This window comes from Cylas formicarius, unplaced genomic scaffold (genome assembly GCF_029955315.1).
Source record: "Cylas formicarius isolate icCylForm1 unplaced genomic scaffold, icCylForm1.1 PGA_scaffold_6__28_contigs__length_40554024, whole genome shotgun sequence".
Taxonomy (NCBI): Eukaryota; Metazoa; Arthropoda; class Insecta; order Coleoptera; family Brentidae; genus Cylas; species Cylas formicarius.
Window position 1 is genome coordinate 23321700 of NW_026844347.1, and position 26839 is coordinate 23348538.

General features: G+C 37.1%; 1 protein-coding gene and 1 long non-coding RNA gene across 2 annotated transcripts; one reads left to right on the forward strand and one right to left on the reverse strand.

Annotated features, from left to right (window-relative positions):
• Positions 1 to 14024: 14024 nt before the first annotated feature.
• Positions 14025 to 15787, reverse strand: LOC132703292 (uncharacterized). The gene is made up of 3 exons (XR_009619053.1): positions 15408 to 15787; positions 15284 to 15347; positions 14025 to 15226 (listed from the first exon to the last, which is right to left on the reverse strand). It is a non-coding gene; the product is annotated as an uncharacterized LOC132703292 (long non-coding RNA).
• A 79-nt stretch (positions 15788 to 15866) lies between these two features.
• Positions 15867 to 17332, forward strand: LOC132703291 (uncharacterized). The gene is made up of 2 exons (XM_060672450.1): positions 15867 to 16005; positions 16663 to 17332. Exons 1-2 carry the CDS (start codon positions 15960 to 15962, stop codon positions 17013 to 17015), a joined length of 399 nt encoding a protein of 132 aa, XP_060528433.1. The 5' UTR covers positions 15867 to 15959; the 3' UTR covers positions 17016 to 17332.
• The last annotated feature ends 9507 nt before the right edge of the window (positions 17333 to 26839 follow it).

Sequence of the window (26839 nt, forward strand, 5' to 3'; positions counted from 1 at the left end):
TGACTTCGGTATCAAATTCAAATGTACTTATATATCAACAACCCCCCACTATCGGTGTAATTAAGAGAGATATTTACATTTAGTCAATTTGAATAAGCATTTTGTCAAAAGAAGCAAACAAGCGCACGTAGTTACATATAGCGGGATTAAAATAGTTTTTCGACCTGCCGAGATGTTGTATTCGTTACCGCAAATGTCGTTAACGCCGCCGCTGGTGTTATTGGAATTCTTGATAGCGATCGTTTGCCATTCGCCGTGGTCTTCGTAGCTCCGGTTCGCGAAAACGAAACGTACCTTGTAATTTAAATACGGCTTATCTGCGGTAGTGTTATTCGACAATGTCTCGCTAAAAGTTTGTAGCTTGTCGATTCCGTTGACCTGAGCGAGTTGCATACGCGTCCACGTATCGGGCCAAATGCACCGATTATTATGATTTTTGAAACAAACGAACGCTTCAATCACATCCTTAGGTTTATGTATATAGAAAACGTTTTGTACCACAGCCGACAACAAAACAAAGTGAGCACTTAACAAAACCATGTTTCTAGCCCGAATGAATCTATCCTAGATCTCGGTAACTGCTTTTATAACACTCAAACAATAATGACATTTATTCTGGGGAGGTGCCGGGCCGTCGATATGCATTTTGCTGTCCGGTCTGTTATAGTGAACAAAGCAGGGCAAATGAGTTTGCAATTCAAAATTGTTGCGATGTCGTACTGGTAACTTATGCCACATATTTAACAAATCGTGCGGTCTCACATGCTCCAAGAAATGTTGCACAGGAATCAATTCAAGTTGTTCGGTATCCAAGCTTCTAAAATCGTCGAAGAAAACTAACTTCTTATTCATTGTTGTGAAAGATCGATAACTTTCTTAACAAATCCCTAATTTGTTTAAAGACACTCTCTGTGGGACAATTAATTGCGACAAGACTCAAGTCTATTTCACCGACTCTCGTTAATTTATTCAAAAATTCGTTGTATTCGTAATACGTTTTCTCTTTGAAAAAATACAAATGTCCGTTGGTGTATCGAAACGCGCCCGACAAATCGTCGGGCAGACCCGGAAACAGTTCCGTAGTAAAACCGTGTTCACTCGCACTCAAAGAACACTCGTCTATTTCTGCATAGTAGCGTTTACCGTAAAATATATACGTTCGACCGCCATACGTATTAAAAATAGCGTTCACTGTTTTACCCGCAGGCACACCCAGTCGCTGGACGCTTTGTCGGTCGCCCACTACCGTGAAACTCGGGAAGTGAAGTAAATAAAACGAATCACCGGTGACTACCAAAAGTTGTCCGTTGGGTCTCTGGTAGATATGCGAAATAGGAGCGTAAATAGGGACATAATCTGATATCATTTTAGGTTCCATGTAGACTTTATCACCTAATCTTATTATCCAAACCCATTTGTCGTAAAATAGATACATATGATGGTTAGACGTAACCAAAAATATGGATGGATTTACGTGACACAAATCTGGTACTTTTGTTTCGTTTTTCCCTATCGGAGGTTTCGTAGTTGTGGTAGTAGTGGTAGTTGATGTTGTTGTGGTCGGAGTTGTTACGCGGACGGTGGTTGTGGTTTTTTTACCATATAAACGTTGAAGACCTGCAACATCGTCGTATGACAATGTCTTAGAATTTAAGCTATACCAAGGGTACATAATGGCATTGCGATCGTTACTGTGCGCCAAACCCAACGTATGTCCAATTTCGTGGAACAACACAGTAAACAAGCTCGTTTTTCCTCCGGGCGCAGGCACTTCTAAACCGTAGTACCAATCTTCGGATTTATCCAAATGAACTTCCACGCACTCTTGTTGTTGATTTGGAAAAAATGCATGTCCTAATATGTTACCCCTTCCGTCAAAAGCAAAAGGACAGGATTCGTTCCCTTTACATCTTATGCTTTGTCTGTGGGTAGTATATTTGTCAGACATCAAAATCATTATATCCGGCTCTGAATAATTTAAGAAAAAATTTAAATTTGATTCATCACTCCATATTTTAAAAACCTCGGTTGCCAGCACTTTTAACTCTTGATAGTGACTGGGCGGTACTTGAATATACCAATTTAAATCCGTTTTCTGCCATCGCGAAACAGTCGTGAAGGCATTTTCTATTACACCACATCGGGGTTTATTTATTAGTTCGACGGTTTCGTTATTAAGAGTACCATCCACCGGTAAATTATAGAAATCCTGAAAATCCATTAGGGCACGTTGCAAACTCGACGCATTGATCTGCGTTAAAGATTCGTTGTCGTTAGGTGAAAGGAATCCGAATTTTTGTAAATATTCAATCACACCTTCCTCGGGCAGCGCGGCGACTATCGTCGACACGTCCGAACAGGTAGTAAAGACAGCGTAGCATAGCAACAAGACTCTCATCTCGTTCAAGGTCAGTAAAATACTAAAATGTATTCGGTTCCTAGCTAATCTTTTATAGGTAAAATAACAAAGAGAAGTGATGAACCAAACGCTTTTAGTCGCTATTTTGCGTGAGATGACGCAGAATATTACTCGAGAAATGGAACGAAAAAAGAATTATACTTCAATAGATTACAGTTTCGCAGTTTGTATTCATATCATAGCATTAGCGTGCTTTATTTTTACGTGTAAATGTATTATTAATTTTTTTGGATTGAAATAAAAAGTCTTATTTAAATAAAGAAAGTTTTATTTCATACAGGGATCCTTGAATACAACCAATTATATAAAAGGGCAGAATTTCTCAACGCGCACATGCGCAGTCTTCCTCCGGAGTGAAACATGCAATGGGCGTGATCCGGTTGAAATTTCGGCGGATTCAACCAATTATCATCATCGAATTTCTCCACGTTAATGACTCTGCATGCGACATCCTCCTGATCCATTTTCGACATTAAAAATTCCATTTTTGATCTTCCTCTCACGTATATCAAGTCAGCATTTTCTATCAGTAGTCCGATCAACGTATCAATGTCGGAATATTGAACAAAACCAGAACTGTATTTGAGACCGTGATGATATTGTTCGAGCCAGCGTACCGTTCTTTTTTCTGCACCGGTCAACGTGCAATATTCACGCGGCGGTTTCAAAACGTAATGACTAATTTGACATCCATTGTAGACAGCCATTTCTTTAACGACAAATCCATCTTCTAACTGGAAGCCTTGAATATCTACCGCAACGATGCGCATTTTTAATATGACTGGTTAAGATTAGGTTCCTCCGGCGGTATTTATGTTAGATTTCGAACAATCTCGCTGAGCGGTAGTTGTTCCACGATACAATCGTGAATGATGATGCAATAGGCACGTGTATTCGCGGGAAATCCCTTTTTTGCTTCGATGTCTAACTTTACGTCGACAGTGCTGGATTTTACACTGTCGTTTCTTCGAGAACAGTCAATGACGAAAATCGCGCAGTTTTTGAAAGCCATATAGTCAAGCAACGCAGTTTTTTCCTCACATCCCTTATAACTGGGGTAGAAATCCGTGTAATTGTGATGCGCTTCCACGAAGTCATTCTTTTCAAAATCTAATCGTAAACGTTCGTGAGGGTAATATTCTCCGTTTAGTGTTAATCTTATATCCGTTACGTCGACGTGATCGAAAAGCGTCGCATTTTTCGCTTCGTTGTCTTTGCGATTTGTTTGAAAAGCGACTATTACGTATCGGGGGCTTTCGATAGCCGCGCACGTCTTGACAGACCAAATTTCTTTGGTAGAGCCCGCGGTTAGGGCAGGATATTCATGAAGTTCCCATCGTCTATAGGGTATCAATATGGGTTGATCTAATCTAATCGATTTCAGCAGAGCCAATTTGATTTCGTCGTTTGGAAATATGTGCTTGACCCTAAGATCGACACTATCAATTTTTAATTCCGCCGTTGTTTTAATTGCACTGGCCGCAACACCGCCCATTGGTTTAATTATCATACAATTTTTGTCATGTCTGGCTCTTACCAATCTTATGGTTTGTTTTCCACAAGTTATCATATTATAATCATTAAATATGTTTAAAAAGTGTCGTAACGGGATTCGCATGCTAAAATGTCCATTTTCTGTATCGTGAATCGCATTTTCAGGGAAATTCCAGCCGGAAATATCTAGATGCGATGAGTCATCTTTCGAGTAACATAGATAACCTCTAATCGTACTAACTATACCCGGATCACGCACGCTATCCACTTCTTTCCCATTCAGCTCGTACGATATAGTTTCAAAAAAAAATGCTCCTGCATTGTTTACAAATTGCACTTGGTCGGTTCCCGTGAGACGTTTCAGCGATCCCTTAATGCAAATAGCAGCGTCGTACATAAGCAGCCAGGCATCTCCTTGATTGATCGTGATCTCAATGGTGTCGTTGTTCAAAAAAGATTTCACAAAGGGATGATAGGTGCGGGTCTCCACGCGCTGGATAGATTCATCAAATTTTGGCTTTCTGTGTATGTCGAATATTTGATTCGATAACATCGTAGCCCAGTGATCGGAGAAATTGTTTGTTGCTCAATGTAAGACGACCTTTACGGATACGCCTCGGTTTTGTTACTAACCCTACCGTTTGGATGTTCGCTTTTTTATATTCACCAGCGTCTCCGATTGAGTTGAAAATCAACATTACGTTAATTTTTTAAGTTCCAATCTAATGATGATTTCTTCACCTCGGAAATTAACCAACTCAAAATTTTGATCCAGAACCTGTAGGGTAATGTTGTAGATTTGTCGTTTGTTTACTGGCAAGTACGTTAGATATTTAGGAGTTTCGTCGATGGCGTACCCCGGATCGACGGACAAGGCAAACTCGTAAATTGTGTGCGAAGGTCTGTCGTTGTAGAACGCTCCAGACGTTATGTTACTATCTACATGTATCGTTCGCACTTTTATTATATCCACGGGTAAATCTGAGGAATGCATAATATTGGGCTCCAAAATTTTCTGTGAAAACCCCAATAATTTTCCGATACTGTCCGAGTGTTGTTTAAAGTTTACCCCGTATACGGGGCTGTAGATTTCACACTTTATCGTATTATTGTTGGGTTTGATTGATATCTCCTCTATTAACTTTGGGATCGTATTCTTCTCTTCCTTATTTTTTGGCAGATGTTCGTTAATGTAGGTTTCAATGTCGCTAATTTCATAGGACCCGGTCGGAATTTCAATTACGTTTTCTTTATTGTTACCATCGAAGTAGTAAAATTTATTCGAACCCTTATCTATGTTGGGAATGTTGTTGTAAGAGTGGAATCCAATCAGCGCTAAACCGTACTCTACATCTTCATCCAACTGCAGCGGATTGACAAAGTCGATGGATAATGTCGACGTGTTCCCTTTTAACGTAAATATGATCGACATGTTGACTGCTTATAGGTCCGCGATTTCAGTCCTTTTTATAGAGAAATTGCAAACACAAATGACCGCAATTGTATTGCGTAAACTTTTGATATCTATCGTGATTATAGTAGATATTGGCGCTGTTGCCGAAATATTTAACAAGTTCTGCGGGTGGTTTAAGGTTACCGAAACTGTCAAAATACTCAACATCGTTTCCCTTCCTCTTTTTGTATGCTACCCAGTGGGTTCCTCTATTTCGACGAACATCCAAATTTACGATTCCGCATTCTTGCGATCTGATTCGACGGGGTAAACTATCTCGCATAAAAACACCCCTGAAGTGAGGAATTTTTAATTTGCGCGCCAGAGATATTAAATCGACGTCGTATAGAGCCCTTCTGGGTAGCTTTATTGGGAGTTTTTTTGTTTCTTCAGATAAAGACCGAATCCGCCGCGCGGACTCTTTTTCAAGAATAGACCCGATCCCTTTTTTCCAATCTCTTCCATAGCTCGGTTATGGCGGTTGTCCTCTTCGAGTTTCTTTCGTGCGTTTTTCGCATCGATGACAGTTTTAGCGATAGCAGCGGCTCCGCCCGAGAGCGAACCTAAAGCCCCTAGCGCTCCTAATAACGGTAAAAGTGGTAAAATACCGCCCGATTTTGATTCGAACGGTATAATTCTAGGTACCCTAATTTTTTTACGTCCTCCCGCTTTTCTTACAGCGGCTCTGCCAGCTCGAAGCGCTTCCAGTGCCGATCTTCTAAGCATTTTAGGGTTATCGATATGAAACAATTGTTTCTTCTTTAATGCATTGCGAACCTTTTTCACGACACCCTGTCGAAACGAAACAGAGGGACGCCGTTGTTGACCCATACCGAGCTTACGTTTAGTTTTCATAGTCGCGGTGACAAAGAATGCGGCAGCTTTTTCACCAAACTTTGCGTCTTTAGATTTTACTCGCTGCCACGCACGCGTTTCCAATTCTTTATCCGCTTTATGACGTTCGTCTAACGATTTGTTTTGCGAATAGGCAATGTCGTGTACCTTACACGCAGCGTCCAAAGGATTCACCCCGCTATCGCCTCGGTTCAAGCGTTTTTCCAATTTTGTACCGGGACCGCAAAACTGGTAACCCGGAATGTGTACTTCAAAAGGTAACTTGTTAATAAGCGTGTTAACGAGACCACTTCCGGACGCGAAGCATAACATACTAATTAAAGGAAATTGCTTGTGTCGTATATATATACGAGGTGTCTCGAATAAACATTGTAGTCATGCGGGTGGTGCAGCAGAAACTCAAGCTCCCCATCGATAATTTAGATTTGGTTTGCGGAGATGGTTTCTTTAACAAAAGCAAACACGGTCAACTGCTACCCAATTCATTTAGGGCGGTGTTTTGCGGACCTAGCGGTTGCGGCAAAACCAACACCATGTTAGCGCTACTCTTTAACCCCAACGGGGCAAGTTTCGAAAATGTTTACGTCTACTCAAAGTCGTTGTATCAACCAAAATATCAACTGTTATCTCGCGTATTGAGCAATGTCAAAGGAGTTGGATATTATCCCTACAGTGAAAGAGACTCGATAATCGACCCCAGCGACGCGAAAGAGAATTCTCTGTTTATTTTCGACGACGTGGCGTGCGACAAGCAAGATAAAATTCGCGAGTATTTTTCGATGTGCCGACACAAGGCCATCGACGCTATTTATCTCTGTCAGACATACTCCAAGGTACCCAAGCAATTGATACGTGACAATTGCAATATTGTCGCGTTGTTTAAACAGGATGACATGAATTTACGTCACGTTTATGATGAACATGTCTCACCCGACGTTTCATACGACACGTTTAAACAAATTTGTTCCGAGTGCTGGAAAGAAAAGTACGGCTGTTTGATAATTGTCAAAGATTTCGACGTAAAAAACGGACGCTACCGCAAGGGTTTCGATAAATATATAAAAGTCGATATTTAATTGTCGATAGAAACAGTCATGAAGGCGACGTCCGCCGACATCGCCGACGCGGCGCTAAAAAAAAAAGTAAACGAGTTGTCTAGATCTATTCGAAAGAAGTATTTAACATTAAAATTGGGTAAGAGCGAAGAGGATGCGTCAATTCGGAAGCTTTTCAAACCCGTCAGCGAGCCGCTAGAACGTATAGCAAAAATAAAGCTATCACCGTCACCGGCAGAAATAAAAACTGAACGTCGAGGTGTCAAGCGGGAACACAAAAAGGAACCGAACGAAGAAACAAAAAATAAGGTTAACGTATCATTTTTGCCTATGGAAGAAATTCAGGAAACGCCGGATCCCAATAAGAGCGTTGAGATGCAAAATATCGATGAGGAGGAAGATGATGTGTTTGACACATCGAGCGTGGCCAACGCATCCCTTCAATCATACCTGGAACAATATCCAGAAATTTCCCATTCATATATTCAAAATTTATGGGTAAAATCGCCCGACACCGATATTGTTTACGGACCCGTTTACGACAAAATATCATCCAAATGGTTTCTCGGCAATAAATCGCTGGATTTTCATCAAGGATCTGGCGATATTATTGTAGACGGCGAGAGATATTCCGGTACCCGCGGCTTGTATAATTTGGTGTTTTTGAAAGATCCCATAGCATACACAAAAGACGATTTGGCACAATATAAAAAAATAATGGAGGCTACCCAGGTGCACAGGGACGCGATCGGACGTTTGAAAGGCGCATCGACTGTACCAAAATATACCAAGGTCATCCGACCCTTAATAAAATCTCAGTCGCGTTCGTACTCGTACAGCGGTCAAGGTTATAATATGCGTTATAATGACGCTCCTACTGAATATGTATACTGGGACGACGTCAATGAACTCGTAGAGCGTCTGAAATTACTAATCGCGTCGAAACACGCAGGCAACACGTCTCATGATAACGAAATAGTTTCAATCGTTGAAGAGCTAAAAGAATCAGGTTTTATACGTTAGTTTAACGATGAGTCTGGACAAGTTTGGACGTTCTAGCGCGCTGCGCTCTAAACGACCCTTCACTAATACTGTGATTAGAAGCGCCCTCGACTATATGCCAGACGGAAACGTCAATATGAACAATTTAAAAATTTGCAATGTCCAAACGCCTAGCGATGACGGTGACGTGGCTAACAAAAAATATGTGGATGAGACAAGTAATTTATTAAAAATTGCATTGAGAAAGATTATTGGACAGAAACTCGAAGCGTACACGAAAAGATTACAAATTGAAGACAAAACTAAATTCTCGCGTCTTGAAGAACAACTGAAAATGAGTAGCACTACACTCGAAAATGAAATTATGCAGTTTCGCGAAGTTTTCCACCAAAAGCTAAGCGAAATGAGCGCAAAGAAAGATTTGGAAAAGCACATGACAAAAGTCGCCGTTTTGTCACAGCAATTTCATGATATTGTAACCAAAATGGAGCGACTTACGAACGAAAATGAGAATATAATGAAGGTATTGAAACAAAGGGTTTTAAATCCTCCATCGCAACCGAACACACATTATGAATAAAGAGAAGGTACAACTGGTTCGAGAACTGCACAAGCCGGCACGCAGAAATTATGCTCGCCGCCGGACTATAATACGAGGGATGGATGACCTGTGGCAAGCGGATCTGGCCCAATTAGATCGCTACAGCAAACAAAACAGAAATTTTAAATTCGTGCTGGTTGTGATAGACTGTTTCTCAAAATATGTATGGTGTCGCCCGTTGAAAACCAAAACCGGGGTCGAAGTCGCCAAGGCGTTTTCCAAAATTCTCAAGGACGGACGGCACCCTCAAAACTTGCAAACGGATCTCGGTAAAGAATTTTACAACGACACGTTTCTGAAACTTGTGGATAAGCATAAAATTAACCACTATAGTACGTATAGCATAAAAAAGGCCTCAATTGTCGAACGGGTGATACGTACCCTCAAAGAGAAATTGTTTCGACATTTTTCTTTACGCGGGACGTACAAATGGATCGATGTGCTCGCCTCTATCGTTGATGAATACAATAACACAAAACATAGAACGACGGGTACGAAACCCATCGATGTGAGTAAGAGCAACGAAAAGAGAATTTTGAAAACCGCGTATAGTAGCATAAAAATATTCGGTCCTCGTAAACTTAAAGTCGGCGACATCGTTAGAATCAGCAAAGTCAAGCACGTTTTCAACAAAGGTTATACACCGAATTGGACCACGGAATTGTTTAAAATTGTTAAAGTACGGGTTACTAACCCCGTAACGTATTTGCTTCAAGATATGCAGGGTAAACCCATAATGGGCGGATTTTATGAAGAAGAATTGCAGAAGACAGTTAACCCGGACTTATATCTCGTCGAAAAGGTGTTGCGCAGACGAGGCAATATGGTTCTCGTGCGCTGGTTGGGATTGGATAAGTCGCACGATTCGTGGGTAGACAACGTAGACGTTTTGAAATAAATTTAGTCTCGATTTAGAAGTTCTGACATAAATACGTGTATATGATGGCTCAAGAGAAAATTGTGACATCCAACGAATTGTATAATTTATTGGAAAATTTCGAGTTGCAATTTCCTTCATCAGAAGTGCTCCCGTCCAGCTTCGTTCCTGTAGAGCAACAAACCAAAAAATCTGCGACCAAACGAAAACAAAGTGCGTCGGTCGTATCCCGCAAGAAGAAGAAGAAAACTACCACAAGTGAAGCGTTTGCAGCTCCAACGTCATCCGCTGATTGGCTCGAAGTGTTCACGGACGGTAGAGAAAAAAGTGTCATTTGTGAGGCATTCAATTTAAAAAGAAACTTGGCGTCTCAGTTGTCGGGATTAGAGTGCAATATCAACGAAATTGAAACACAAATTGCGCTTTTTAATACAGACTTGCAAGTGGCGCGGATGCAAGCTCAAGAGTGCAAAAGAAAACTAGAACAATTTAATAATTTAGCATTTAACGAAATTGTAAAATAGTAATAATGTATATAATAAATAAATTATACAATTACAAACTTCTGTGTAATTATTATGCGGTGTTGTGGTGGTGGTAAAAAAGAAAATAGCGTCTAAATATATACATGTTTATTCTTGTTGCAATACAATGGAATACAATCAATACATAAAAGTCTTATCTACAGTTACATATGTTATAATAAAACCACAGTATTAATAGTTCAATGGACTATCAGAAAAGCGTAACTTTTTTCCATATTTCCTCTCATCGTGAAGCATTAAATTACATTCATCTTCAGTTTCTACAGTGAACAAAACTTCTTCAAAGCAGCTTTGACACCAAAATTGTTTATCGTGATATACATCATTCAAATTATTTATATCCAGCTGTAAATGATAGTGATCCAATAAAAGTCTAAAATTTTTCTTTTTAAATTTTTTAACTACTTGAAATATAAAGTGACAAGATTTACAAACTAAAATTTCCGAATATTTTATCCTGTAATAACTGACCCATAAACAGTAAGCGGATTCTCCGTCAAAATCAATGGTTGGAGTTGCCAAAATGCTATTTCTGTAAGACGATCCAAATCTCTTATTCAACAGAATGAATTCTAAATTTAATAAAGAATTGCCATCAGACTGGAGCGCTAATTGTTTAAGGTACTTCCATCTATATTTCGAATAATATTTAAATATTAGTATCGTTAGTTTCCAAGGCAAAGGTGACTCAAGCAAAAAATCAGCACTACACCTAATATTTTCGCAAATTGTTATAATACAAAGGCTTTCTAATGTAAGTTGTTTGACCATAATCTGTAACAAAAATATATTAAAAAATAATTACGGCACTTTATAATGTCCCCACGGAAGCGTTTCATATGAATTCGGCAAAAGATAACGTTTATCGTCTAAAGGACTCAAGGCAACTTTTGTTTGTTCGATGCTAAATAGTGTATGAACGAATGGTTCGTTGAGTGGCGTACTTTTCCCTAAAATTTGTTAAGCATTCTACGTAGTCATCAAATGAAATTTTATTTTTTACAATATTGTACTGAATACCCTTTGACTTTTTAACTACCGAACCCGTTAAAATTTTGAAAGTATACATTTTCGACCTTAACCCCGCATAATGACTAATGATGGTGCCATTAGTCTCATCCTTCATCAACCCCAAAACCTTTTTGTTGATTTGCGGTATATTATAGGGATTGTCATTAGGATAATCAGACGTGTCAAATTTTGTTAAATCGGCCTTAATAACGCTTTCATATGCGTCATAACATTTGATATTATAAATGAAACTGTCCGTATCCATGTATTGAATTTTACATTTTTCGGGACCCAAATTTGGAAGCATGTAATTATAATGAAACTCGTACATGGTCGTTTTCGACAAATCCAATATGGACATTCCAATATAAAGTGGCTTATTAAAGCAAAGTTCCGATTTTTTTAATTCTATAAGCAACAAATTGTTATCAAGTATGGTTCTACTGTGAAATCTAGGACTAGAAATTAAATTTTTCGCACCGTAGCGACCATCCCACGCTTTAACAAATTTAACAATACGATGCTTGCGAATGTTTTCCATTGTTTTACCGTAAGCGGCATTATTAAACAATTTGTATAAATTTATACCAAATTTTGTCTTTGCTTGGGTTCTTAATTTATTATTATGATCGATATAACATTTCAACCAACGAGATTGGTTAAATTTTAATATTTTGTGAATTTTCTTTAGTACGAGACCGTTTTTGAGAGCCTGTTTTAAATTGCGATAGTGTATGACGTATTTTTCTTTATTATACAAAGTAGTCATTAGTTTTGGTAACTTTGAATTGGGGGGCACTCGATGTTCGGCACAAAATGGAAAATCTCTATGTGTGTCATGTAATTTCTGCGGGTATTCCAGGTCTACCTCTAGGATATATCCTTGGGAAGATTCATCTGGAATGTTCATGACATTAAATGAATCAATCTCTTGATGAGACATCCAGTCGAATCCTCCGTAAGGAAGAGGCTCGCACATGGCCTTGCCATAGAGGTTATTGACGTCAAAGTACATGATATAGGAATCATCCCTGGATGAATCGTAGTTGGGCATATATTTATTGTTGGCCTCCGCATATCTACCAACACACACCGAAATTCCACCTCGTATAGCCCGCTCGATAAACATAATTTGGTCAATGTCGCGCAAAAGTTCTAAACGACATTTTGTGAATCTAAGCATGCAATCCCATGTATACCCGGGCATACTGAAATACCACGCCGGATCCAAAACGTGTGTTGCCATACAAGTTTTTCGAAAATTTTCGAATATATCTGCCAGAAGAATAACGTCGGTTTTTAAATACAAATCTGAATACTCGCCTAAATTTTTTATTTCAAACGACTGCCAAACACTTTGTGCGTGGGAATATTTTTCTTCACTAATATTGCTTTCACTTAATTTATTATAGAATTCTTCAATCGGGGGTAAAGTTGTTTCATTTAATTTGTCTATATGGTCGATGTAATCGTAACAAAAAATACCTTTTTGCGACAGTAAATTTAATTTTGATTCGTCGAGATCGGAAAATTCTTTTCTTAAAATATATAGTTCATTTTTATCCATACTGGAAACTAAATTATCCAGAGATGCTCCCAAAAATCTAAACGAATCTATAAATCTAAATTTTATGTTATAATCAGGTTCGAAATATGTAAAAGAGATGTATTTTTCCTTATTAACCGGAACTATGGATACATAGCTTTTTTTTGCTAAAACCGGAAGCAGGAAGTGGCTATCGTATCCAGAAAGGTTCTGGAATACTACGGGCACTACAAATATTTTTTTAAAATTTAAATTACAAGCCTGATGGGCAAAACCTCTAAATTTACCAGTAAAATGATCATGGTCACGAACAATAACATCTTCTTTTAAAAAAGGTTTTTCACAAATATGACAATGACTCGACCTTTGATCTAGACTAATTTCACTATCCATTGGTATAATATCCTTAAATTTTGAACGAACAAATTTTGATAAATTAGATATTTCCTCCACGAACCAATCAATACAATCTAGACCACGATAACTTTTGAAAAATGATATTGAATCATCATAAGAACATTTAAAGTAATATGCAGCACTGTAAGCTTCGTGCTTTTGGTATTTCGAGGTTTTATCTGAAATTTTCAAATTTACTTTTCTCAATTGACTCTCAAAATCGGCGTAAATTACAAACGGAGTCCTTTGTTTATATATATGGTTTCGAAATTCAACGTAATCATATTTGGGAAAAGACACTTTATACTCATTGAAACTGGAACATATTGTTTCGTGGTCATGTAGACGAGTTTCGTTATTGAAATAATTCAAACACCTATCGCAAATGTATTTCTTGTGATTATATTTACTGAGCTGTGAGGAAACTAATCGAGACAAATTTTTAATGTAACAATAGTGATATTTTATTTCTTCATAATCATTATCTTGCGGATCAGGATCAAAATCATTAACTTTTGGATAATATTTATTTTGTATTAACAACAAATTTGAATGTTTTTCGCGTTTTTCTTTTGTTAATCGTGCAGGTAACACGGAATAAAAACTAGTTTTTTCATTTTTATTAAGCTCTAAGATATAAACATTGATGGAAATATCATTGTCTTTTTCAAATTTGCTTATTTTATTCATTTCCATAGGTGTTTGTAAATTTTCAGTTTTCAAAACACTTTTGTAGTATGGATATGAAGAGGGTAAATACTGACGAAAACGTGCTGGAAAGAGTCCGCATACAACTGACCAATAAAAACACGCTTGATCGTCATTTCTAATGTTAATACAAGCCCTTTTATTCGCAATTTCTTTAGGCAACTCAACGAAGGATGACCCGTTACCCATTTCAAATTTATTAATGTTAATCTCTAAATAAATAATATTATTTAAAGCCCACCCGGAATCACGTTCCTGAAACTCTGACATTTGATTTAAAATTTTATCTTGCACATTTTCAACAAACCAATCATTCAATTCTGTTCCTAAATCAACTACAGCATTTCCGGTACTCAGATATTTAACATCAACTTCGCCTTGGACATCATTTTTTGCCTTAATAAATTCACCGCAAAATGTGGTATTTACTTTCAGCAATAAAAATTTCTTTAAAATTTGACTAATTTTTTGTTGAAATATTGGACGAGAATCGTTTAAAAATTGAATTAAATCTTTATGAAGTAAATTAATTATGACACCAGTCTGAACTCTTCCCTGGAAACACGACGCTACCGATTCCCATACAACCATTTCATTTGTGTTTGTCTCGCGGCTACTACTTTGTAATCCCAATCCAAAATGCTTATGTTGATAATTAAGAATAATTTTTCTAATAGCTTTCAGATGTTGAATTGTAGTTTGTAATTTTCTTTTTAACCCAATAGATAAATCCTTTTCGTTAGAAACGATTTGGTTGCAAGATTCAATATTTTTATTTAGTCTCCTAAGCCACACATCACTATCTCTAAGAGTGAACTTGTCGGAAATATGCTTTTTTAATTTTTGTAAGGTTAAAATTAAGATTTGCGCTCTATGAATGATCTGCTTTACGCGCATCGTGGTTTATTAAATATATAACAGTAAATAAGACTTACCCTGTATAATATGTTGATTAATTTTGAATTATTTTGAATTTCTTTAAAGAGTTGGGCTTTCCAATATCTTTGGATCCCTCGTAGACCAGTTTGTACTGCCCCGACGCAAAGTGTTCTAGTCTCGGACGGAAAGCTTCTGTCACGCGAGTAGGAAGAAATACTACGGAATTTTCTAATTGCAGCAACACGGAATTGCCAAATTTTGTATTAACAATTTTGGCTCTAGTAATTTTAAACGGAACGCCTATCGGCAATTCATGCAGTTTGACAATCGGCTGCTCAAAATCACCTTCTGCAAGACAGGTTTGATTCAGTTGACTTAAGTCCATCTATAAATTATTATTAATTATTTTATCTCAAAATTAAAAAAATAAAAAAAAACTTACGCTTAAGATTGCTGCTATTCTATTTGCGGTTACGGGTTGAGAGTACTAAGATGATCTTTAGGACCTTTATAAAATAATAACAAATGTTAAAGAATTAAAATAAGACAATAAAAAAGGTACTTACTGCTTTTTTGTACGAACACCAAACCACTAAGTTAGCTTCCACGTTGCACGAATAATACCAAAAACAACTACTGACAAAACAGAGAAAAATGAGATGTATTTATACGGTGCGAGAATACTTTCTAAAAGTTAACAAACGAAGACACCTCCACATGCGTTGCAACAAATTTTTCCCATTACGTTAATCCCACGGAGCAAATATAAAGGGGGCAATTAATTATTATTCTCAACAAGCAAAACAACTTGACATTTAGACTCGGCGCGTTTTGAAATTCCACATCCCATACGGAGATTGTAAAAAATGAAAGCAAGTTGGCCTTGATCTTTTGCGGCAACATACGTTCGTCCAACGTCCGAAACGGTTGCGTTCCCGTGTGAAAGCGTGTTGACCCTGAGACTCCTACCTGCACGGTTGTCTGGCGACAACATCGCGTCTATTCAAATCGGCGTTGGTGCTTGTGGGTAGAAGACCTTTCGACTTTTAATTCAACCATGGAAGGGAGTGCATGTGTATAAATACGTTGCATGTGTATTATAGACTATATTCAGTGCAATGAATAGAGAAGTGCGATGTCCATTTCCCTACGACCCTACAACTGGTAAGTTTTATATTTTAATTACCTTTATACAGTGCGCGTCTTTTCTTGTGGGTTTCAGTTTGGGTTATCACTTTTTTGGTTAGTTTCTACCTGTTTTAAAATATGATACTCATCTTTTTTACGTTGCATAATAACCGATTTAAATTGAGTGTTTTTAATAGCTTTTAAATGACAGTGAATGGAAAAGGGAATTTTGGCTTTTAAAAAATAAACAATTTTTAAATTTGTTTCAAAAATGTTTTATTTTTTGTACTAAAAAATTGCAGTTTGCCTTTTTGACAATAATAATCGAATTAAATTGAGCGTTTTTAATATCTTTTAAATGACAGTGAATAGGGAATTTTGGCTTTTAAAAAATAAACAATTTTTAAAATTACTGAAAGTTTTGTTTCAAAAATGTGCGTTTTATGGGGAAAACGCGAAATATATACATATTTTTGTTTATTTTTTGTACTAAAAAATTGCAGTTTGCCCTTTTGACAATAATACACTTACATTTAAATGACAGTGAATTGAAACGTGAATTTTGGTATGCGCGTATAACTTAAAAAACAATTTTTAAAATTATTTGATAACCCCCCTTTTTGGAAGTTTTGTTTAAAAAAAAAATGTGTGTTTTATAGGAAACGCTACATATCATACTTTGTTTTGTTCTAGAAAAAATCGCGGTTTGTCCGTATGACAAGTCGCATATTATGTTGGCGCATCGCTTAGGGCGTCACATATTCAAATCACACAAAGAGTACCGGGGGTTAGAATTCCCGGTACGACATGAAACGACAAGGGAACATCACCAGCAGCAGGAGCAACCCGGTGGATCAAAAGAAACAAAGGAGCAGCAGGAGTACCCGGGTGGGTGGTCGACGGAGTGGGACGGCGAGGAGTGCACTTCGTATTTAGATTTCCTCCGGGAACGGGAAGAAGAACAACGCAAGGAACAGGAACAATGGGATGGTCGACTGAATCGACATAAAAAGAAGAAGAAACTCCTCGCCAGACCAATTTTATAAATAAAATAAAATGTATTAAAATTCAAGTTTATTTAATTATCCTCCCGATCCACCGCGTCACCGCGCCGCACCGTCACCGCCCTCTACCGGGGGGGCCTACGACGGTCGGAGCGCGCGACATCTAGCAGCGACGGGCGGAACCGGGGCAAAACAGGACGCTACACAAGCTGGCGACATCTAGCAGCGACGGGCGGAACCGGGGCAAAACAGGACACTACACAAGCTGGGTGGGGGGCGGAGCGCACTCTGGTAGACAGGGGGGACACTAGGACGCCACGCGCGGGGGGCCCCCGCTGCGGGGGGGTTAGGAAATTGAGGTTATGTACGGTTTCTGTTGCTTATATCGGCACTATACATCTACTCATCGCAATAACATCGAAGTTAGTTTTGAATTTCTCCAATGCTGAGGGTACTTGAACTCAAAGGGCCCCAAAATTCTAGGACTGCCTAAGGAATTCCAAAAATCCGCGGAGATCTATTTAATAATGAAAAGAATAATTTAATACTGACTGATTACTGCACCCCAAGGAGTCATCTAAGCCCAGGGCGAGTGAAAAGGAGGAAGTAACGGCACCCACATGTTATAAAAATTTTACGATTTATCGAAAGTGCGTTTTTATCTGCTTGGAAGTTTGAGGCAACGAGCTACAGCAAAGAGCCCACTATCGAGGCTGTAGAGTCTAAGCGTCGCACGGAAGCTAGATAAAGATACATAAATATGGCACGGTCATAATAGATTCTGTAAATATGTCTTAAAGACAGACACTTCGAGGGCTAAGGGCTATGTGTATATGACATGTAGTCCCGCTGCTGGTTGTGTGTGTTTGTTTTTCTTAAATTTCTTGCAATTGTCACTAGTCAATTTCCAAAAGCTGCAAAATGCAGGCAAATCCAAAACTGGTAGCCAGGTGACGCCACTGCTTTCGCTCAGCTTTGACAGTCCAATAAACATAGGTTCCGTCCTTACAGAGAGAAAACAGTTTTATTTGTGTCGGTTTTATGAGTTTTGGTAGCAAGCATTAGAAAGGAAGTTTTTATAATCACGAATTTTCTAACAAACACTCATTAAAGCGGTTAAATAAAAGCGCATTGGCAATAAAATTTTCTGGCATACGATCAAAATCATCGTCGTATCATCTATTGTGTTTACACACGGCGGATAGATTACTGCTGCTGGATTTTCACGTGCTATCCTGAAAGTAGGCCACATGGAGCGGGGGCACGGAAGCGAGGGTGCCCAAAAGTAACCTTGACTTAATGGGATTTAGGTCAGGCGCGAATTATTATAGTTCGCTTCGGCACAATTAACGGCCGTACTTGAAAGTTGTTAGCGTCGTGTTTGGTAACAGTTGTGGCTCGGGTGCCATTAATATACAGCTTAATTTGCCTATTCAGCTAGGGATTAAAAATCGCCTCTATTTTTTAGAATACAAGATTTAGTTGTCTTAAGAAACCGACATCGAGATCTGGCTCTGACATTACATGTTTACTTGGTTGTAAAACAAATTTGACACGGGGTGTCAAACCTTAATATTAAATATTTTTTAACAATATCCGTAATAAAATCGCGATAATAAGAGTCATTTGTGATGCTTCACTTTTTTTTTTGATTTCTACTAGTGGTGTCGTGCTGAATCTGACCTGCATATCTTGACAGATACAGGAATTGCTTCTTTTCTTTTTTCTATATCGTTATTTATGTGTTTGCCGTCAACTCCACTATTAAGAAGCTTCGTTATGATTATTCATACATCCTATATTTAAATAAGATTTTTCCTGAATATTATCTTTTATAAGAACGATGTTGTATATTATACTTTTTCTACGACTTTCTGCATTAGTTTTTGGTGCATTTTTTCAAAACGGCATGAATATATTTACTCAGTGGCGTGTGACGTGACAGTCAGAATTGGCATTGCTAAAATGTATGGAAATCAGTCTGATCGCTTCCAAATCCGTGACTAAAATACCGGAAACGTCGTTAGTAATGAATCTGACTTCCTGAAGGGAGGCATGGTCATTCGTTCTATACGTGCTAGACGGCTGAAAATATTTTACGAGTTAAATTCATTAAGCTTATTTAAATATAAAATATCTACATCTAGTAAGTAGTTATTTAGCATTTTGATAAGAAATACTGATTATATTATTATACAGGTTGCCCCGATAGTGCATGCTTGGTTGAAATCTTAACAACGGCTATTGACAGATAAAAAAATCAAATATAAAAATTTTACAGCAATATAAGCTACATTTTTACAGGATGCCCTAAAAATCTGTACCAAATCAAAGTGTTTTTTTTCTTATGGTACACCCCGTTATTAAAAAAATCAAATACCTAGAAAGGTTGTACAGCAATATAAGCTACAAAACCTAAAAATATTTTCATTTATACAGGATGTCCCAAAAATCTTTACCATATTAAAGTTGTTTTTTCTTATGGTACACCCTCTGTTTTGAATTCTACGAAAAATTCTAGACACACTTAATGTATTATGTTCAATAAGGTACAATACAGAAAATTGAGAATACTTAATTTTCAAAAATACCCTATATTTTACATAACAAAAGTTTTATAATGTCAATAAATCTGTCGAAAATAAAAAACCATTCCAGTAAACTAAAAAAATAATACTATTTACATACTTAAAATGTAAAAAAAAAGTTCTTAAATTCGCAATTGGTTCTTCGAGGTACGAACTAATCAAAGGGTCAGAAGTAATCAGCATTAAAAGGTCCATATTCGTGTCTATTCCATATTTTTTTCGTGTATGTGCCAATCGATAACGTCTGCAATCTTTATTGCGAGCCTCTTGTGCTTCTTGCGACAATTGTCCGTATATCACAATATACTCCCTAATAACATCTACTGCATGGGTTAATATTTTATAATACTTACAGGCATTGGATACCAATTATACAAGGTAATGTACATTTCCTTATTTTCTAAGAAAAAAATAGTAAATAGTTCTAAATTTAAATCGTATCCCGAAAACAAGCAAAACAGTATCACATAAAAACGCTCAATGAGAACTTGATCAATACCGGTTATTTGGGCTCTTTGACTAGCATGTTTAAAAAACCTTCCAGCGGTGTTTCCATTATTTGTGGTCCAACCCGGGATAAGACCCATCTCAGTTTTGAAATTCGCTTGAATGTTTTTTTTTCCTGTTTCCAACTGATAATTTGTCATTCTCATCTCGTGTAGCCCATTTTTTGACTTCCAATCTATATGATATATGCAAAAAGCATTCAAGCGCTTTTATCCATGCGTGTAGAGTGGATAAACCGTACAGATAAACTTCGAGCTTAGGTGATTTAAGCTGCATGGAAATGATTTCACTGGGTTTGGCACCACAAATATAGCAAGATTGCGTTGATTTTTGGAAAGCCAAGTAATTGACTATTTTGCCATCTATCACGGTAAAGATAAAATTATAGTTAACTCTAATAATCTTATTAAACATACTTGTGTCAAAAGTTTCTAATTTCCTAATTTGATCTCGAACTAAATTAAGCTCATGCATTGATATTTCCTCGGTCTCTTTACTAAAAAGAACCTTTATTGGGCGACATAAACGAATTGAAGACGGTTGCACTTCTCCATTCGATGTTAATAACCGAATTGTTGCAAATGAATTTACGAATATAAATTCATCAGTGTTACCTTCTTCCTTAAATTTTTGTTTATACGTACTGTGACCTGCGCTACTATCTCCACCTCATTTACAAACTAAAGATAGATCATAATGGTTGACGCTATTACTTATAGTAGACACTGGAAAGTGTGATTAGCCAACGCTTGTAAATTAATACTGGCGCTAACTCCATCCACATCAAATAAATCATTTGAAGGAATACATTCACTTTTTTTTTAGGTAGTATAGTGAAGGGTACAAATTGTGACCTTTTCCTGAAGCTTTTTTTCTCAATACTTTATATTTATTATGCGTTAATCCCAAATCAATATATAAGTTTTCCGCCCGCTTGGTACGTGCAACAATTCGGTATTTTAGGGTAGGGAGTAGAAAATTGCAAAAAGATTGATAAGCTTCTTCAGTCACCAGTTCGATTTATCACGAGCCGAGCGTAGCGGAGTGAGCGCTTAATAAAACGATTTTATCAAACTAAACTAAACTATACATTTTGTACCATCATTAGTTTTTAGATACATTTTGGTAGAACTGACAAACGTCAAAATACGATGCCTAAAATCTACCGAAAACATCCGATAGCTCCCAAACTCGTGGGTGATGTAATACCGGACAATACGCATTGTGTTTCTAAGGGTATATTGTTACAAGAACAAGTATTTGTAAATTATTATTGAGTTCTTATTTAAAGTGCCAGATTCCAATTGGAAAGCAATATACCAGTAATAATTTCATGTTTTGAAGGCGCGCTTCGCTAACAGGTGATATAACCCGAGTATCATATTGATCTTCTGTTACAGTTCAATACGTTTAGAATGTGAATTTCAAATGTATAAATGCATCAACAAAGTGAGATAACATTTGACAACAGCAGTGAGATAATTAAATATACCTTTTTTAAATGATGAATAAGTGTACGGACTAAAATTGCGATTGAGTTTCGGCTCTATTTATCGGAATCCCTTTACAAAAAAATTTTTTTTTGGATTTGTTATTGTATTGTAATTGTCAATTCTACCAACTTTATCTGAAAATATAATTTTGCTGAGTACGGACGATTGGCTAACTAGTAATAACTTTAAACAATTCAGAAAGAAACACTTTCGTTCAGTCGTGGATTCCTTCTTACAAAATGGGAAAATAGGAATGGAAATAAATAAAATAAACTTTTCCCCTACATTTCGTATCTTTAGTTTTAAAATTAACACAATGCTGAACTGCACAGCAGATGAAGTGAGACACCCAAACAGTTGTTCAATTTTGACTAACTGTAACTGCCACATTTCTTTGCCGATATTAAATTTTTAGACGGTGTACAGAGTCATCCGTAGTTATGTCGGTAGTGTTAATCCCGTTATACACAGAATTAATGACATGAAGAACAGTTTCGGAAAAATAGGCCACACCCCACCATGTCATTTCCATTTTCTTGATAAATGCATGAAAAAATGGCAAAGACGAAATGGTGTTGCTATAAAAATATAACCATTTTATGAAATTCCGTTTTTATAGTATAATATATAAGGCTCAATTATTTTTGGTATAATTTTATATCACTTGATGAATATGTAAATTATTTGACCATGCAAATATTTAAAAAAAACATTTTTTTACAATTAGCTATTCGCCGGATCGCGTACCCTATTCAGGGTTTTCTAATGAAACCGGGTTAATAAATCAAGATGATCGTTTCATGGGTCACGTGAGAAGTTGTTTTTAATGTCCTTATTAAAACAAAATAAAGAAGAAACAGGAAACAGCTATATTTAAAAATAGAAAAAATACGGATTTGTACACAAGCATGGGTAAATTTGCCTATAGTTTTCTCAAAATAGATAAATCTCGAATTTAATTTTGTTAATCTTTAGGTAAATAAAAAGCGAATAGAATTTGGAATAACTTAACTGCCCCGTCCTTAGACATATTTCCAAGAGATAATTTTCTTCAATTTAACATGGCCGTGAGTCATATTTTCCGAACCACGGAACGGGCTCAGGCAAATTACAACCCGCGCGTTTTGTTATTACTACATCGGATTAAAACAGAACACATGTTAATTGGTTCTTGGCCACAGTTTACAAGGAAACTATTCTACATGCGTACTCATCCATAAAACTCGCGGCCTTTAGATGAAGCGTAAGTGAACAAATATTGACCGTTTGCCTCTCGAATTTGTTTTCATTTTCATTTAGCTGTAGCGTTGCTACATCGCATCCATACGAGGGAACGGGCTCCAACTATTGCTGCGAAGATTCTTTCTGGATTGTTTGTACGTAACGGATTTTTAACCAAAAGAAAGTTAGTCAAAATCAAAAAGCCATGAATTTGAACATTTAAATTCGCCCGTTCAGAGAAACGGGCTAACAAAAACTAATCGCATTTGGTGTTCATGTATAATTTAATATTTCTATAACCACAATAAACAATATTCGGATCATGGAGTAATCACTTCAGGTTCATATATGCTAACTTAAGGGATGGCGCAACAGTTTCAACCCTGAATAAAATTCTGCCCAAAACCAAAGCACTTTTATATTTTAACACCTTTTACATTATTGGTCTTCGGTGTACGTTGTGCTGCCGTTCGTTCTTTTGCGTAGCTGGAACGACATGCCGCTCGTACGTGACTTTTGGCGGCCATACAAAAGATATCGCCAACATATATTAAAAAAGACAAAAAAATGATAGACTACACCATACGGGACATGTGAAGTAGAGTTTTTATTGTAAATCTATATAATTGTATTTTTCTGATCCGTATAATAGCTTCCTGTATAGTCTTCTACCTATCGATTTTTTTTTCCAAACGTACCAATTATATCTTTATTACAGTCTTGTTTGAATTTGTAGAAAGCTGAATTTTTGGTTATTATTTACTAAGGTCTCGTGCAATAGCTTTATGAACTGAGAGAAAGCAAATCGCTATGGTTTGAAGAATTATTGATTATGTCATTTTTGTCAGATATAGGAAATGTTTTTTTGCTAGAATGTGTTTTTCAAAATCTACGCGACTAACATATGTATGTAAAAATATACATCTTTGTATATCAGGCGATTAGACAACTTCGTACTATATTGACGACAAATTGCTACTCCACAACCAACACGTCACAAAATACTTAGCAGTTACACTGCATCGTACGTTATCACTCAAACGACATTTTCTTTAAAAAATAAAAACCAGAAATTGTATTATTCATAAGCTGCAACGACCACCCATGAAAACTGCCGTGGAAGTACAGTCTTCCTTTTTCAGGGTAATAAATTGGTGGAAACCAGATTTTATCCAGAATTGTCCACCATATTGCCTAAACCTGCCTCGCATAAGTCATGCACGCCTTCGACCAAACTCGCAGAATAAGAACGACTCTAAATAGAATACGCCCGAACCATGGCAGAGTGAGGACTCGACACAAATGGGGTAAAGAGAAACCGTTCCTCACATCATGAGGGAATGTCCAAATAGGCATATGGTTGACCCTTTGATGATTTCCTGAGTGCAACGAAAGCTGCAATTGACTATTAGAAAAATCAGGATGTTTGTAAATTAATTGTTTTATTACTGTTTTTATTATAAATTATACCATGTGCTACGCACCATACGATAAATAAAATAATATGTTATGCAGCAAGTGTGGTAAAGGCCTTTGAGCCATTAGTTTATTTGGTACGAGCGGACCAAGTGCATATTAAACGAGTGACTTAAAGACTTTGCCAAACGTGTTGCGTATTATAGCTTTTATACGACTGTTAGTTTTTGGGTACATTTTTGCGAAACAACACGAATACATTCGCTGACATGGCCGTCAGAATTGACAAACGTCAAAATTAAGCAGTGGGTAGCATCTCCGAAAACATCCACCACATTGCTTCCAACAAGAAACCCACGTGCTAAAACTGACACTTTCCGCACGCTAGAACGATGTATAATTAGGTATTTTGCAGAAGGGAATAAAAAAATGTATTTTAAGTATACTTACACAAGAAATATAGTGCTTTTACAACCGACCCTATCATTAACATTGTCTAGGACCGTCGTAGGAATTTATCTACCTACACTAACAAGCGGGATATAAGTGTGTTTTCAATCCTTTGCGCAGAGCAATTCTTGAAACATGTACATAAAAAAATAGTACAAAGTATTTATTACGTTCTATTTCGTGACATACATTACATAGTATCATTATTAATATACAAAATATTAAATATAATAATAGTGAAGTATCAGTGACCTAAAACATATAGCAATTTAGATTAGACTCTTAAGAACGATACATATCACCTGATGTTAAAATAAACACTTCTACTTATTCGAAAATACCCCACAACATCAATGCTTAATCAAATTTAAAACGGTTCATTTACATTTCAAATAAAAATTTCTCAAGTTTCTACAAATATTCGTTACCGTCCATCTCAGGCAAGTCCTACTTAATGTAGAATAAACATCTATTGGGATGGGTTTTACCTCGGTCCTGCGGTACTGTAAAATACTTAAAACGTCACGCAACTACGCACTATATTTTTGGTCGTATTATATCTATGTATATATGTCAGAGAGTTTTCATTAAGTGCGGGTAGACGATGAAATGAAATAAAACAAGCAGTATATGAAGTATTATCAAAATTCTTGTTTTATTTGAAGGGCCCATTGTGCCATATGTGCCTTACAGTGGCTCGTATCTGAATGCTCCAATTTTACTCCAAGCTTGAGGACATCAGTCGATTGCGGTGTATTTGCATAGATTTTCGACCGCGAGAGATAACCTTGCCCTCAAATCGTTCACGCAAACTGTCAATTATTGTGTCCGCTTTGTGGCAAGCACCGCGGTCTTGCTGGAACCACATGTCGTCTAAGCCCATCTGATGGTTCAATTTCGGCCATAAGATATCGGTTATCATCGTTCTATAGCGCGCGCCGTTGACGGTGACCACCGACAAATGACACAGCCGACTCAAAATCTATACCAAACGGTAACTTCTTTGACGATGCATTGTCACTTGGTGAACCTCGCATGGGTTGATTCCATTTTCCTCATTAATACAGCGACTCATCTAAAAATAGGCCTCGTTGTTAAAGATGGTTTTTGCATTAAAATCCTGGAGCAAAATTCGCTAACTTTAAGTCTGCGAGAGAAACAATTTTTGTACTCAACGACGAAACGACTACCTCGGGCTCTGCTGTACACTTTTATTTAATAACGCAATTTTAGTGCATTTGATATTTACTAAATATTTCAAAAAATATGTCGTTTCAGCCAAAAAAATTAGCACTTTTTTTTATTATATAAGAAGGAAATGACTATCAAATAACGGATGAAAATCGTCACTGTCTCATGTTCTGGTCATGAGACAAGGGAAATTTAGATTCGATTTCAAAACATTTTCATCCGTATTCCTAATTTTTATGGGGGGCGAAGTCAAACCTTTGACTTCAGGTACCCAATAATAACACTTTATTTATATATATATATATATATATATATATATATATATATATATATATATATATATATATATATATATATATATATATATATATATATATATATATATATATATATATATATTTATATTTATTTATGACTCGTCGTCTGTCTGAAAGTAATTGAGAGGAATATTTTCCAAAAACGCGTAGACGCAATTTACTTTAACTTTGGAGCCATATTTTTAGAAATAAGAATGCGTTTACGAACCAAGGAACTGTTTTATCGATAACGATTAACCCTGTCCAAAATTAATACCAGATTTTCTTATTATAACTTTCTTATCGACCAGCTTCTCGAAACCATTTTGTAAAAAGGAAGGCGCGCTGCCCTCTCAGTCCCTCCCCTCTCTCTCTCTTGCCCCCCCCACCCCCCCAAAAGCCTGTCGAGCGACGCTTTCGCGTCAACGTAGGCGCACTTGGCCGGCCGTCTCGTTTCCACCTTCGTGTAGAAATCTTCCATCCTTATCGTTTGCCATTCATTCCTCGGCCTTGTGTCGGGGTTCATTGTGAAATGGGGGCGAATTTCGTTCTATAAGGCAGGTCAAGGTGGCGTGGAAGAAACGCTGCGAAGTAAGGATACACTTGGCAGAGAATGAAGGTCATCTACGATTCGATCTACGGGGTGGAATTGCTATGTTTTCCGAGTAAAATAAATCCATGCGCCAGGTACATTTCTTAACTTT

Excerpts from the sequence above, each read along its gene's own strand:
- LOC132703291 (XM_060672450.1), top strand. The coding sequence starts at position 15,960 with ATGAATAGAGAAGTGCGATGTCCATTTCCCTACGACCCTACAACTG. Across the intron at positions 16,006-16,662 it reads TCCCTACGACCCTACAACTG|AAAAAATCGCGGTTTGTCCG; the intron begins GTAAGTTTTATA and ends GTTTTGTTCTAG.